Here is a 15,651-nt window from a genome sequence, read left to right on the forward strand (position 1 = left end):
CCAGTTACAGGAACAGGAGTTGAAATGTTAGAAATGATTTTATTGATCTACATGTTCATCACCACATAAAATCATCATCATCATGGATCAGGAAAACACACATAAACATGATGTCAAAGCTCATATTAGAAAACATTCCAGCAGCCCTTCACACACACACACACACGTGCACACACACACACACACACACACACACACACACACCCACACACACACACACACACACAAAGGGAATCTCTACACACACAGCACACAAGCCACCAACGCTGTGTGATTATGATGGAGGTTCAATGGCTTTTTAATACTGATCCAGGATCAGGTTCTCAGAGCTGTGATTCACTGATCCATACTCAGCTCACAAACTCTGTTTAACAGAGTCCAGACACCAACTCACATGGTGCTTCACAGTCTTTGGACGGCTGGACGTCTCTGGAGGACAGCGAGAGTCACTTACTCCACACAGATTCAGCACATGAGGAACGGAAAGGCTGATGCAATAATATAAAAGAGAACAAGTGTTCGTAGCAGGAGATCTCTAAAATCATCTAGCCAGTCAGAGACTAGACAGTGAAACCCTCAGCAGTGATTCTCACTAAAACTACAGTAGACTGAAAATTCAAAAATTTGTAACTATAAGAGCAGTGAATATAGAGCATAAAAATGGGAGACAAATGCTGCAAGTGCTCAGTTGGTGTGACTGTCAAGAAATATTTGGACTGAACTGACAATTAACATGCAGAAAGGATGCGTGATTTCTTCAGTCTTTAGTAGCGTGAAAACCTCAGGGCTCGTCTACATCTTCATGCAGAGTCAGAAAACATGAGAAGGTCTTTCGGTGATCATAAAATTCATTACACAGATTGTTGTGTCGTGTGTTTAGTGCTGGTAAGATCTTTATTTTTAGAGGAATGGCACTTATAGTGGGTCTGTCTGGGCCGGTGGGGTTTAAGGTTCATTCACACCAACAACAATAACTATAACTATGATAACCTTAATTATGAAGTTTTTAATAATCGCTGTAACTTTATGAGAATAACGATGTCCACACCACAACTATAATGATAATAGCACAGAGGAAAGATATCACTGGAATCACTTTCAGAGTGAATGTTTCCAGTTGATGAACAATAAAAAGATTGACAGCCAATCAGAATCCATCCTGCTTTAAAGAGCTTGAGCATTTAAAGAGACAGACGAAAAAACTGCAGCGCGCTTATATAAAGAGAACGATATTGTACGTTGGTGTGGACGCTAACATAGTTATCATTATAATTATCATTTTAGCTATTGTACATTCAAGTAGATGCTTATATTGTTAAAATTATTGTTCTTGGTGCAAACAGGTCTTTATTATGGTGGGAGTGGCCTATTTGGGTGTGGCTACTTTTTTGGGCGTGCCGTGTTTCTTAGCGTGCCAGAGATGGGCGGGGATAGTGAAAGCGTCGACACTCATACTCAGGGTACGAGATGGAAGTGTATTGAACTGTTTCCTGTCAGAGCTGTATTTATAAATGGCCTCCACGGCCGACGAGGAAATGACACGCGGGCCGACACCGCACAGTCGATGCAGCTCCTCCGACTGGCCGTCTAGGGTGTAGATGGCACGGAACTGACAGTTGGAATCACGCAGGAGAATAAGGAAGTGGCTGGCGGAGCTCTTCTCCATCTCCTAAAGAGAAAATGGACTGTCAGAATGTGAAAGTGCACGACGGTGTCACGACTGTGGACAAAAAAAGATGAACAGTGACACACCTCTACGATCTTTTTTTTCTGGGATTCGTTGACCTTGCCAGCGAGGCAGCAGCGTGAGAGCGCGTTGTGAATGATGAACTTGTTGGATTTAAAACTAGGTTCCTTAAATAATTTAGGACCTGAAATAGAAGATAAAACTGTGACTGTGAGTGAAAACCACACAGATCAAGTAAGGTACTGATTACATCCTGCAGGTGGTGCTGTTTCTCAAATCAGGTCAAATCACGTGGTTTGTCTTCATGCTTACCTGTTCTACACAGTGCAGTTAAACCACTAAGACTTCATATGATTATTAATTGGCTTGAAGTCAACATACTTTAAACAGTACTTAAACATTACTAGACCGCATCTAGATTACATTCAGATTGCTCTGACGGTGTGTTCTACATCTTTCAATTGACCAGACTTTTATCCCTGATAATATTTCAAAAATCTTACACAGAGTTTCTTCATCTTGCCTAACAATGCCCCAAGCAAACACAACAAACAGCCTAGCAAACCACCTAGCAACACCCAAACCACCTTAGAACATCCTAGAAACTACCAGGCAATCATTCAGGACAGCCTAAATACCTTCTAGAAACCATTCAGAAAACCTCAGCTATGTCCCAGTAACCACCCAGAACATCCTAATCATCCGACTGGCCATCTAGGGTGTAGATGGCACGGAACTGACAGTTGGAATCACACAGGAGAATAAGGAAGTGGCTGATCATCCTAATCATCCTACGCCTTGCAATCATTCAGAACAGCCTAGCAATCAGCTAGCAACACTCCCACAAACACTTTAGCAACCACTCAAAAAGCATTATTAACCGCACAGCTACATCCCAGAAACCCCTCTGAACATCCTAGGAGGTTCTTAGCAATCATTCAAAACACCATAGCTACCATCTAGCAAGGTGCCCACATGCGCTCAGACCACTTTAGTAACAGCCTAGAACCACACAAAACATCCGAGCAACTTTGCAACAGCAACCACCAACAGAGCTACAAATGACTTAAATTGCCTTCATATTTCAAACTAGCCCCCTTGACAGGTTCTTGTCAAGTGTCGGCTCTTTACCTGTGTATTCTGGGAGTGAGGCTGGAGAGGAGGCATTGGAGGCTTGCTCCCAGTCTTTCTCTCCATTCTGATTTGCCAATTTCCCTGATGACATGACCTTTGAGGGTGACTCTGAACAACTGAGTTGTTGGGTGAGAGAGAAAGTGCGTAAGTAAGGACAGAGATGAATGGAAAGCAGAAGATAAAAACATGGCTAAGCAGCAGGGTACAGTACCTTGCTGGTTTTTCAGTTGGTAGAAATCCGCCATCTTTCTGGATAGCTACAGCTGTGTGAGAAAACACAATTTGTTTTAGGGAATGCTAGTGAAATCTTTAAAGCAGCATTGTGTGTCATTTCTGCACCACTAGCACTACCAAACAACTGCAAAAAATATTTTCAAACAACTTCCAAACACTACTCCAACACTATCTGACATTGCTCGGCAAACAGGTCAAAAGTCTTGCCCTAAACTCCATCCAATGGTTGAGCACATGTTGCAGTTTCGTTCATTCAGGCAGATAGCAATTATGTTAGGTGACAAGATACTTGTGATGTGTGTGGTTACCTGTTTTGTTCTTCCCTGGCGAGCGTGTGTGAGTAAGCTCATGGTTGTTGTGCGGTTTGTGTGTGTGCTGTTTTTTGCCACTGTGCTTTGCTGGTTTCTGTTTTAGAACCTTCTCTAGATCAGACATTATCTTCAGCTGCTGACGCCTTTCGTACTCTGCCCGTGTGAATGCTCCCCGACGCAAGGGCGTGCCTGGGGGCGTGGCCTTTGAAGGAGGGGGTGGGGTGTATGAGGTGGGTAGTGACTGTGAAAGCGGTGGAGTTTGAGAGGCTCGCAGGTCATCCACAGAAGCCTGTTGACTGTAGGAGAAAGTAGAGATAAGTGAGTCCTGAATGCAGGTGCCGAATGAAAGGGTTTGGATATTTGGGTGTTCTTACCTGTTCTCAGGGTCTTGCCCATATTTTGCTCGTTTCTTGATCTCTTGTGCACGTCTTTGCTGCCGCTCCAACAGCAGAGCCCTTTTCTGGGCCATCTCCTCCTCCGATAGACCCTCCTCCTGAACACCCACAAATACACACATTACAAACACCTCAGACATGTATCATCAACAAATGCACATGCAGTCCTTCACACACCTTGAAGAACACATCGAGTCCCAGCCTGCTCTCATTCTCTGTCTGGTCACTCATGGAATCTGATGAGAATATTTCTGCACCCTGTTCCAGATCTGTGTCGTCTCCCACTGTCCCCGCACCCTCCGTCTCATCTTTCACCAGAGCGCTGCTGAGGAGCATGTCGCTTTCAAACGAGCACTCTGATGGGGCTCCTGAACTGCTCCCACCTCCTAACAGTTCAGCTGGGAGCGCAGATGGAGGTCCAGCCTCCAGCTCCAGTGTGAAGATCGGGGTGTGATGGTCACTGGACCCTGATTCTGATGTGCTCTCTTGAGGCTGAGCAGGCTGCAGCGGAGAGTCCTGAGGTGTGCGTGGACCTCCAAATCGCAGTGAGGAGCAAGTCTGCACCTGACACTGGCTTGGAGAGACTCGCCGCAGATGGGGAAGCGTGTCCACATTCTGTGGGGGCGTTAGGACACGTGTGAGAGGCTGGAAGCCGAGGTCTGTGGGGCGGGAGGGACGTTGACGTTTGGGGCTCTTAGGAGTAGCTCCACGGGATCTGCGTGGAGCAGATGATGCTGAGCTTTTAGGGGATCTGGGTGTGTCAGAAGGTTGTGCAGAGCGTGATGGAGATCCAGAAGGTGAAATGATACGGGTGGAGTCTCTAGAAAGATGAGGGGCTGTAGCAGGGGATTTGGGACCAGCCGGGATGACCCAGGCCTTACTGGAGGCAGCTGTCTTATTTGAGGTGTTTTTTGGAGAACTCAGAGTTTTCTTTCCCATGAGCCTTTGTTGCTGTTCTGTAAGGCGCTGCATGTCTCTTTGTAGGGTCTGTAGGGTGGAGCTTAGCTTAGCTACTGCCTCATTATATTCCACCAATGGTGGCTCTTTCTCTACCTCTTTCTTTGTTTCAACAGAGAAGGTCACCTGTTTCTCCAGCTTAGGTGGGGATACTACATCATTGGTGCTCTTCTTCTGTTCCCCATCCTTTTCTTTCTTCTCTTCCTCCAGTTTTCTCTTCTCCTCCTCCTTCTCTCTGTCCTCCTCTTGTTGAAGTTGCTGCTCCATTTGTGTCAGTCGTTCATCCAGGGTGAGGGACTGTCCGTCGTCTTCCACTTCTTCTCCCTGTTTCTTCTGGAGCTGAAGGAAGGCGGTTTTGCCCAGCCTTTGCCTGTGCTTGGTAAAGATGGCCTCAATCCGCCTCTTTTGAGCTTCAATTGCTCTGCGTTTCTCCTCCAGACGTGCACCCAGCTCCTGCGCCTCCACTGCCCCAACAGGGCTCATCTCTGCAGGGCTGCACAATGATGCTACGTCCTGGGACCTAGAATTACTTGGGGATTCTGGTATCATCTTCCTGCGTTCAGCAAAGTTTGTCATGCGACCAGTCTTGGGTCCATTGGCTGGGCTGGAGGAGGTTTTGGGGGAGTTTTCTGGTGTGTCACACTCTAAATCACCATTGTGTTCTTGTGAACCTACCAGTTGCCGTTTTCGGTTCCCGCTGCTATTAATCCCTCCTCCTGGTCGATACATTATCCCTGTTCGGCAGGGGGCGGAGCTGCTCAGTCTGGCTCCACCCTCCTCAGGCGAGTGGAGGTAAAAGCCAGACGGCGCCCCCTCTGGCCGCAAACGAGGCTCGTTGTGTACCGGACGGCCGGTATGAATGAGCTGTAAAGCTTCTTCTATGGTAGGCAACTCTCCTAGAGGAGCCTGACCAATGAGCTTACTCAGATCCTCTGGGGGCGTGTAAGAGCCAGGGTTGGTCACCATGGTGAGGCTGTCCGTGCTGACAGAACGGAAGAGAGGGTTGCCCATAACAACATCTACATCACTGTCCAGTGGGAATGGGATGCTGAAGGCCACAGCTGAGAGGGGACGGCTGAGACAGAGAAAGTGAAAATTACTGTAGATTCCTAGTGCTTGATGAAGGGGCTCATGCCCAATTATTATATAGTTATATAGGTTAAAAATATATAAATTATTTAGACTAATAAATCACAGAATTAGTATCATAAAAATGAGATTAGTTGTACTTTCTTGAACTGAAGGACAGACATACCTAATTTGCTTTTTGCTCCAGCCCCGTCCTTCTACACAACAACAAATGTAAAAGCAATAATTCAGTTACACAATGGTCAACATTTCAAACATCACACTACAAATCCCACAGAAAACACAGCCTGTAGTCTAAAACCCAAACTGAGAATTCAAACTCTATGTGCAAAACTTCACTTAAAACAAGACACTGGCACACACAAATTCACAGCAAGACCTGCAAGTACCACAGATCGCACAGGTTGGACAACACATCCCAGCATGCAGAAAGCTCTCACCGGACACAGAGGAGGACTGAGGCAGGAGCGACTGCTTCAGAAGGAAAGACGGGGAGCCACTGCGAGAAAAACATCAGATCCCATGATGCATTTCAACATCTGCTAACATAATGTGAGTGTTTTGATAGGAGCACTTACCTGTTGCCACTGATCGGACTCGTGCAGTCGACCAGATCAGATGCGTCTGTAAGACAAGAGAGAGCTCCATTAGGATCTGAATGCACTGTGTGTTCACTCATATGTTTATGTATGTTTATTTCTACCTGTTAGGTCCAGTGTGTGCGTGGGTTTGACGAAATCTGGTTTCTGCACTTCGAAGGTGGCAAACAGCTCCGAAAGGAAGCACATAATGTTCACCTTTGGGGTCAAAAGACAAAACTCTTATATATTGTTTTTTTTTTATCATAATTACATAATACATTTTTTAATTCTCAATGAACAAGATGCACATATGTTTGCTGTATGTCTATCTTACTGGTAAATTGGGTAGAGAAACTGCACCTGCAAAGTAGGTGGGGCATATCTCACCTGTAAAGTGGGTGGGGCATGCATCTGCAGAGTAGGTGGGGCATGTCTCACCTGTAAAGTGGGTGGGGCATTTCTCACCTGTAAAACGGGCGGGGCATACAGTAAATCCTCCAGCTGTAGGGGGCAGCAGATCTTCAGGTGACTTTCACAAAACTCTCTGATCAGCTGCAGATTGTACATACTGTCTGCCGGAGACATGGTGTCCTTCAAACACACATCTACAGAGGGAAGCAGAGACAAGTAAATTACATTTCTAAAAATGTTTTCCATTAGGATTTCTGTTAGTTTTCTAGACTGATAGATAAATGTGTGTGTTTTACCCTCCAGAGGCAGAATCTGAGGGCAGTAGAAGTGAAGCGCAGCAGCGATGGCGCAGCCGTTAGACAGATCCTTCACTCCCGACACCACCACGAACACCGGAGTCTGTTTAGACTGAACCTTATCTTTCCTGTAACGGATCTGAGACAGACAGACAGACACACAGAAAGCAGGAAAACAGTTCAGATGTGTTCAAAAGATAAAAGAAAGAAGATAAAAGAAAAAAAAGAAAGACTGTTCAAGAAAACCAGGAAGGTAAACAGCAACACAGTGAATCAGATTCACTTTTATTCTGACTCATAGAATCAGTGATTCATTCACTGTTCATTTCAACACTATCAGTGAATGTGCAGCTGATTAAAAAGTGCATCAGAACTCACAGTCCTTCAGTGACTCAGATCATTGAGTGAAGGTCAGCGTGCAGGAGTGTTCAGATCCACACACACACACACACACACACACACACACACACACACACACACACAACTGAAGCAAAACCAGCATGAGTCAGCCAGACAGAAACAAGATCACGATCGCACACACACACACAAACACACACATATATATAATCACATGAAATATGTCTGGGTCACATAAAAAAAAATAAAAAATGATGTTGTACATTAAGAAAATGAAACTTATTTTTAACCCAAATTCTTGTTACTCTAAATTCAATAAATCTCATTATCATAATGTATCTGTATATTTGCGATTGTCATTTTTCGAGTCAGCTTTATTTCTACACTTTATATAGTACAGATTGTTTCAAAGCAGCTTCACTGTAATAAAGAGGAAAATAACAGAATCAATGATGCAAACTTCATAAAATATGAGGCAAATTCAGAATCTGCTGCTCTAAAAAGTCAGTAGTGTCATTATTCAGCTCAGTTCAGTTCAATAGTGTCAATGTTGCAAAATTATATAACAAATTCAAATCAGCTTTAAAGCATAAATTTAATTTGATATTGATTCTCATTATTGTAATATAGCACTTTTAATTATGGTATTACATGTATAGTTTATTAAATATATTAAAAGTTGTACAACAAACACTTTTTGGGGAGCTAACTGCCATAAAAACATCATTATGCAAATTGAAATGCTCCAAAAGCAGGTTATATTGACTTTATTTAAAATATAGCTTTTAACCATATGATTTTGGGATGAAATATGGGAAATGTTGACAGGTTTCATGAGATTCACACAGGCTCACAGGTGAAGGGGAAGAACAAAACACTGATGAGTGAGTGTGTGAATGTATGTGGGTTTTGCTGGCTTCAGCGTGTTGCAGCGCCATCCAGAGTCCAGCCATGGAAATACAGCAGGTGACAGTGAGAAACAAACCGTGTAAAACTGGAAGAAAAACTGAATTATATGCAAAAGAAAACCGATAATACACTACAAAAAGCATGTGTTTCCTGCAGAGATCTGAGACAGGACAGTGATGACATCATGCAGATGTGTGTGTGTGTGTGTGTGTGATGGAGACAGGAGGCGGGCGGATACGTTACCACAGGAGGCTTATTCCCCGACTCCTTCAAACAAAATGCGATGGCATGCTGGGTGCAGTATGGCAGAGAGAGCACACGGGTAAATGCCCAGGGGTCGTCGCTACGGCAACCAGATTCACACACAGTCACATGACAAACAGAAGTAAAAGGGGGCGGGGACAATCCTGGATCCCCACCCCCTGATTCCTATTGGCTGGACCTATATGAGCACACATGTCATTTAATGGACGGGGTCAAAGGAGAAAGTGGATAAAAGGCCAAATACTGGTAAATATACACTACCGTTCAAAAGTCTGGGGTCAGTATGATTTTTACTGATCAAAGGAGACAGTAAAGGCATATATAATGTTATAAAACATTTCTACTTTTAAACTTTCTATTCATCATCGAATCCTGAAAAATAAACGTACACAACTGTTTTCAACATTGATAATAATCAAAATGTTTCTTGAGCAGCAAATCATCATATCAGAATGATTTCTGAAGGATCATGTGACACTGAAGACTGGAGTAATGATGCTGAAAATTCAGCTTTGATCACAGGAATAAATTACACTTTACTATATATTCACATAGAAAACAGCTGTTTTACATTGTAATGATATTTCACTGTTTTTACTGTATTTTTACCAACCCCAAACATTTGAATGTTACTGTACCCATCAATCAAAACACAATCGATCAGTCAGAATAAGGTACTTCTGTCAGGTACATCGGCATACAGACAGACACACTTGATAAATGGCTCAAACTCTGATTTAATATCCATGATCACATTCACAATGAGGAACGCCAGTGAGTCACACGTCACTAAATGAGACTCAGGCATCAGAGGTGTAATACTCACAGGAACCAGCTTCCAGTACCAGCGCTGTGGGCACTGCAGCAGAGAAACACACCGGAGAGAGAGAGACGGCCGTCAGCGTGTGTGAGTGTGAGTGTGTGTGTGTGTGTGTGTGAGTGTGTGTGTGTGTGTGTGTGTGTGTGTGTGTGTGTGTGTGTGTTCACTCACAGATGGCTGAGCCGGCTGCAGGTCAGTGCAGGGGTTTGACTTCGGATTATCTTCAACATTAGCACTTTCCCGCAACTTCTGATTCACCTGCACAAGAAATGTGAACAGAACAGTGCTTTGATGTCGCTGGATGTTTTGGAATCATGCAGCGTTTCTGACATTCATTGCAACATCAACACATCTAGACCTTCGGGTTACAAGTCCAACTGGATATTATGGATATATCCCCAAAATAGGTGGATGGAAATCCAGTTAATGTCTGCTGTTATTGCCGTTGTTTTATTTGTGTCCCTGTAATGCGTCCAGTTTGTGATTTAAAAGTTTTGGCTCTCAATGAATGTTCTGCAATGCATTTTACAGGTAAACAAAGTTTTCTAAAACTTTCAGATCCCTTTATCTTTCTGTTCTATAAACATGAATGCATCTATTCGGATCTTATTTGCCGCGTTCACACTGCAGTTGAATACGGTTTCACTCCACTTCTGACTTTGCAGTGTGTTTGTGGCCTGGTGCTTCTGCTGAGATCTAGGCCCTGTTTACACCTGGTATTAAAGGATAGTTAATTCAAATTATTATCACACAAACTACTGCGCAGTTGATGTAGTAAACACAGTGCAGCACTTCCGGGTTCTAAGTCAGAATGCCAGCTCAGTATTGGTCTGCTCTGATCACATGATCAGCACGACGCATGCATGTGATACTGACGCAGGAGCCGGCCGATAATGTACAAAATGGAAGCTCTGCACTGCGTTCACTGCATCAACAGTGTAGGAGACTGACAGGGAAGAGAAGATATTGTTGAATAAAATTGTTATTTTTGTTTTGTTTTTGTGCACAAAAAGTATTCTCGTCGCTTCATAACATTGAGGTTGAATCACTGCAGTCACATGACTGTTTTAACAATGTCTTTAGTACCTTTCTGGGCCTTGAAAATGATAATTATGTTTGCAGTCTATCGGAGGTCAGAAAGCTCACGGATTTCATCAAAAATATCTTAATTTGTCTTCTGAAGATGAACGAAGGTCTTACAGGTTTGGAGCTTACAGAAAAGTAATTAATGACATAATTTTTGGGTGAACTAACCCTTTAAGATGCGTTTTGGTCGATCGGATCACAAGTGGACGAGGGAGACACATACTCGCTTACACCTTTTAATCCGTCACTTTTGTCCACTTTCAACCACTTCTGTCCTGATTTCTTCAAAGGGAGGGTCCATACACTGTGGCCGTTTGTGTTAGAAATCAGGAATGGTGAGAGAACATTGTGCTTGTGTAACCTCTCCTGTTCAAACCGCCCACTCTAAGCAGGACTCGAACCCCGGTCCGCCGGCATGGGAGTCAGGCGCTCTTATGAGGAGGCTAAAGACTGCAGTCTCTAGTCACTAGAGCATTTGGTATCTTTTTCATCTTCAAAATAAACTTGGGTCTTCAGCCGACAAAGTTTAAATCCCGTCTGACTAGAGTGCGTCACATAATGTTTACACATTAGGTCTGTAGGTGGAGAGTAGGCGGTCTTTAGTGGCTGTTTGAATGCATTTGACCACATGAGCGTCTACACTACGAAAACAACCCGGTCAAATGCGTTTTCAACTACCTCTGGAAGTGGTCAAAAGTGGACAAACTCAAAACATTTTAGACCCCGTTTACACCTGTATTTAGTGCCGTCTACTTGTGATCCGATCGACCAAAACGCATCTTAATACCAGATGGAAACAGGGCCCTAGATTGGGCTCTCGCTTTAGGGTTCTAGATGGAGGAACCTTGTTGATCCAGAAGAGTAGAGCGTTCTCCCAGCTCCTGCCGGGCCCAAACTGATCCGTCTCCTTCGACATCTTGACCCGACCCACCGTTTCCATGGTGCTCAGTGACATCAGCGAATCAATCACAGCCAGATGGGCCCCCTGCGAGCAATCAGAGAAAATACACACATCTGTCAGCCAATCGAATCACATAACTGCCCGCAGTGTGAGTCTGTGTATCGTTCACTCACCATGTCGATGGGTTTCTGGCTCAGCTGCGTCTCGTCGACCGGCTTCTGCAGGTCTGTGTGAAGTGGGATCAGGTCGTACCGGCCGAGGAGCTGCAGTAGAGAGCCGTGGTCTCTAGGAGGTGCTGTGATGCCGGCCAGAGCGTGTGAGGAAAACACCCTGCAGTACAGATCTGCGGACAGCAGGAGGCGCTCTAGAGCGGGACAGATTTCTCCGTCCTGATTCAGCCCAGCAGGAACACTCTCTACAGACACACAGCGATGGAGCATCAAACGATGAGAAATAATGACTGAACGATTAGATGAACACACTGTACCGCAAATAACAACGACGGCAGGACTTATTAATATTATGAAATTGCTCAAACAGTAGAGCATGGCACTAGCAACACTAAGGTCCTGGGTTTGATTGTTGTATGTGTGTCATTCTACAGAACTGGTTCAAAGTCAGAGTTGGAAACGTCTTGAAAAAAATGCCTGTTTCGACAAATTTTGTATGTATGCAAACTGTATAATATCCCAGTACACATTTCTAGTAATTGTACAGTTAATTCTCATATTGTATTTTCAGAAAGTTTTGGAATATTTTTCCTCTCCCCAAATTTGTCACTACCGAAACACAATAATAAATAATTTAATAAGAAGGGTCACATTGACCTATTAAGATTTTGTTTACATCTACCTTGTAAATATAGTTTTTGCTATTTTTAAAAATGTTTTACTCATACTGATGAAGGATTCATTAGTTTGAATATACATTGAACCAAACACTATAATAACATCTTAGTTGATCATTCAATATACTTTATTTTTGACTAAACATCCCATGTTTCAGTAGTGACCACATCACAGTACACAATTTAACTCACATACTAAAACATTAAAATACTAATGATTTGTATAACTGTACTAAAATTTTGTTTATTTCGCCCAAATAAATGATCATGTGTTCCCTTTTGTCTCTACCAAATGTTCGATACTTTTGAGCCGCTCAAAGATGCTAATCAGCACATGGTTAGCTAGCACAGCTCTGAACAGTTGTACACACATAAAAACTACATTTTATGGAATAACACCCAAAAAAGTTTGCTTAAATGCAGAAAAAGGTGTTTGTTAGTGACGTTCCTTAAAGTTCCACACAGATTCTCAGACTTTTGAACACATTTAACTCAGAATGATGGACCTATCTACTGTGAAAGAGAGGCTATGAGAGGGAGGGACACAGGATCAGAAATGTAGAAGTGTGTTAAAATCAGTCTCAGACAATGACTCAAACACACACTGTTTCGGTAGTGACATTAACATGAGGGACACATTATTTTACATAAAGTTTCATGATATAAAGATAAAATATAAAATAATGTTTTTTTTAACTTCACTTAATATATATATATATATATATATATATACAGACACCTCCCAATTGAAAGTACCTAATAAATGATGATTTTAAATATATTAATTTGATATTTTAAATATTATTGTCGGATTCAATAGATAATAGAAGTAATCTTAGTAAACATCTCAAATTTGAATACTTAAATGATTTTTAAATGTGTTTTTATTTACATTGTATTTAAATTTACATTTATTGGCATCAAAACTTTAAAAAGCAGAGGACAAATCACTGGACATCCACTCAAAAGCATCAATGCTGTATTTGTTCAACAGCACAACAATGAACGGACTTTGACTGTGAGATGATCTGCACGAGTCTGACACACGATCAGAGAGAGACAGAGTCATTCACAAGAGACACTTCATGACGAGTGTTTCTCTCACGCAAACCCTGACCCACATCCAGAGTCTGATCTGATCTGAGGCCAGCACTCACTGAAACACAGCAGCTCACGCCAGTGCTTTTAATGATCTCAGCGCATTTACTGTCAGTCAAAGACAGATTTGGACAGATTTCTGGGTCATTCTGGGAAACGGTGACTTTACGTCATTACTACAAAACAAACCCTGACAAGTGATCGTTATCATCCTGAAGGGGTTGTTTGTGATAATGATGTGAATGGCCATGGCTAGTTACTGAATAAATAAATATATGGACATAAATATTGGTTTGAGTCTAAATTATTTTACTATGAGAGAAGAAAGGGAGTGTGGAGCGATACAAGACTGAATGCTGTGATTGACCAATGTATAATAAATACATAAGCTATAATATTAACACACATTTATACATTTATATATATATGTATATATATATATATTTATATATATATATGACATTTTTAAGTGATATGATGAGTGTATTAGAGAAATTGGCTTTAAAACTGTTTTTGGACACGCAAAAGGTACCGGGCCTCTTCAGACAATGAGTCTGGATCTCAAACTCCGTGAGGGTCCTGTTATCATCGCGCGCGCAGGTGCGCGTGAAAAACAAAGACATCCCCCCTCCGTGTGTGTGTGTGTGTGTGTGTGTTAATGTTTTGGGTTCGTGGTGATTGTGTGATATTTAAGTGTGTTACAGCTGCTGCATCATCACTGTTATATGATCAGCCGCTGAATCAATGGAGAGCCGCGGTGACGCCCTGCGCTCCGGTACACGCGCTCATCACACACACACACACACAGGCCCTCTGTCTCTATTAAACCAGCTGCGGGAGCGCGCGCGCGGATGCTGAATGATGGTGCTGGTGCTGATGCTGCGGACACACACACACACACACACACACACACACGGTGGTTTACCTTCAGGTCCGTGGCTCCGGCTCAGCAGCCAGCTCACACTGGCACGGGTCTTGGCTCGGGTGGAGTCGTACCGGTCCAGCGGGCAGATGTCCGGCACCGGCGCGCTTTTCTTCACCGCAGATGTGTCCATCGTGCACGCGCGAGGACGCCGTTACTGGAGACAAAATGAAATGACGAGCGAAAACGCGAATCTTACAGTGTCATTCTAACGTTTGATGTCCGTCACCGAACGAACCGCATCCCGCTGCCGCGGAGCCGCCCATCGCCGTGTCCTCCGCGCGCATGGGCCGCCACCACCGACCGTCAGGTGTCCTGCTGGAGCTGTCAATCAACTCACGGGCGTCCAATCACACGTGAGGATGGGCGGAGCGAAAGAAAGAAAGAAAGAAAGAAAGAAAGAAAGAAAGAAAGAAAGAAAGAACGCAGTTTTTCTGAGAGATCACAGCACCTCACACTGACTGCAGGACACACACGAGCAGTGAAACACTGACCTTCATTTCACTCACTGCAGGAGGGACACCTGCATTAACACGATTCATCCTGTAGAGGGCGCTTCACACTAGAAAACTACAGTCCAGTTCTGAGGGTCTGTGAAGTATATATATATATATACACTGAATAATTCTATGCTGAATAATTAACACCTAAAAATAATAAAACAATAAAAGTGAGGGTTTTTTTATTATATTTCTATGCATCTTGACTTTAGGTACTTACGGGGGTTTATGGCAACATTCTATGTAAAAATAAATAAATAAATAAATAAATAAACTTTATACACATAAATGTTAATTAAAATGATTAAAAATTAAATTTGAATTTTAAAACATCAAGGTTATACATCCATCATTGATAGTGGCTAGAAAAATATACAGTCAACTAGTATTTTCCAGATAATATAATTTTCTTTATCTTCAGTAAAGACAAAATATAAAAGCAAATTATTTAATTTAGCAAACATCATACTTTAATACACCATTTATCTTTGGACATGAAAATCTACAGCTGTCTATATTCTTACATGTTCCTCACACAGTTGGGGCCTTCGGCATCAAGAAATGTCAAAATCCCTGATCTAGAATAAACTGTTATCCAGAGTGGAAACACACAAGCAGCTGACAGTAACTGAAGATGAGCATCAGCAGGACTGTGAGCTCATGTACAAGAGTTTACAGCGAACGTTCACAATCACACAAACTCACTGAAGTCACGCGAGAATTCAGCTGTAAAATGCAGTGTAACCTGTTTCAGATCGAGCTGTACTGAAGTGCTGTTCCTCATGGTTTACTTTCAGAAGATGTTTATCATGTGTGTTTACTGAAGCTCACACGCGTGTTTGTGTGTCTGTC

General features: G+C 42.9%; 1 protein-coding gene across 2 annotated transcripts; it reads right to left on the bottom strand.

Moving 5' to 3' along the window:
- Positions 1-19: 19 nt before the first annotated feature.
- Positions 20-15,437, bottom strand: LOC127517869 (calmodulin-regulated spectrin-associated protein 3). 2 transcript variants are annotated; one of them, XM_051904022.1, is made up of 20 exons: positions 15,324-15,437; positions 14,303-14,890; positions 11,606-11,847; positions 11,376-11,516; positions 9,617-9,703; positions 9,452-9,484; positions 8,605-8,652; positions 7,096-7,234; positions 6,854-6,993; positions 6,511-6,604; positions 6,386-6,431; positions 6,248-6,306; positions 5,974-6,004; positions 3,939-5,793; positions 3,741-3,859; positions 3,364-3,662; positions 3,033-3,084; positions 2,819-2,937; positions 1,753-1,871; positions 20-1,669 (listed from the first exon to the last, which is right to left on the bottom strand). In XM_051904022.1, the coding sequence occupies exons 2-20, from the start codon at positions 14,430-14,432 to the stop codon at positions 1,367-1,369; spliced, it is 4,056 nt and encodes a 1,351-aa protein (XP_051759982.1). In that variant the 5' UTR covers positions 14,433-14,890; positions 15,324-15,437; the 3' UTR covers positions 20-1,366. The 2 variants fall into 2 exon arrangements, with proteins under 2 accessions (XP_051759982.1, XP_051759992.1); XM_051904032.1 differs by lacking the exons at positions 8,605-8,652; positions 15,324-15,437 and having other exon boundaries at positions 14,303-14,601.
- Positions 15,438-15,651: the final 214 nt, after the last annotated feature.

Source organism: Ctenopharyngodon idella, chromosome 1 (genome assembly GCF_019924925.1).
Source record: "Ctenopharyngodon idella isolate HZGC_01 chromosome 1, HZGC01, whole genome shotgun sequence".
In the NCBI taxonomy this organism is placed as follows: domain Eukaryota; kingdom Metazoa; phylum Chordata; class Actinopteri; order Cypriniformes; family Xenocyprididae; genus Ctenopharyngodon; species Ctenopharyngodon idella.

Excerpts from the sequence above, each read along its gene's own strand:
- LOC127517869 (XM_051904022.1), bottom strand. The coding sequence starts at position 14,432 with ATGGACACATCTGCGGTGAAGAAAAGCGCGCCGGTGCCGGACATCTGC. Across the intron at positions 9,485-9,616 it reads TGCAGCCGGCTCAGCCATCT|TGCCCACAGCGCTGGTACTG; the intron begins GTGAGTGAACAC and ends TCTCTGCTGCAG. Across the intron at positions 6,432-6,510 it reads GCACACACTGGACCTAACAG|ACGCATCTGATCTGGTCGAC; the intron begins GTAGAAATAAAC and ends CTTGTCTTACAG.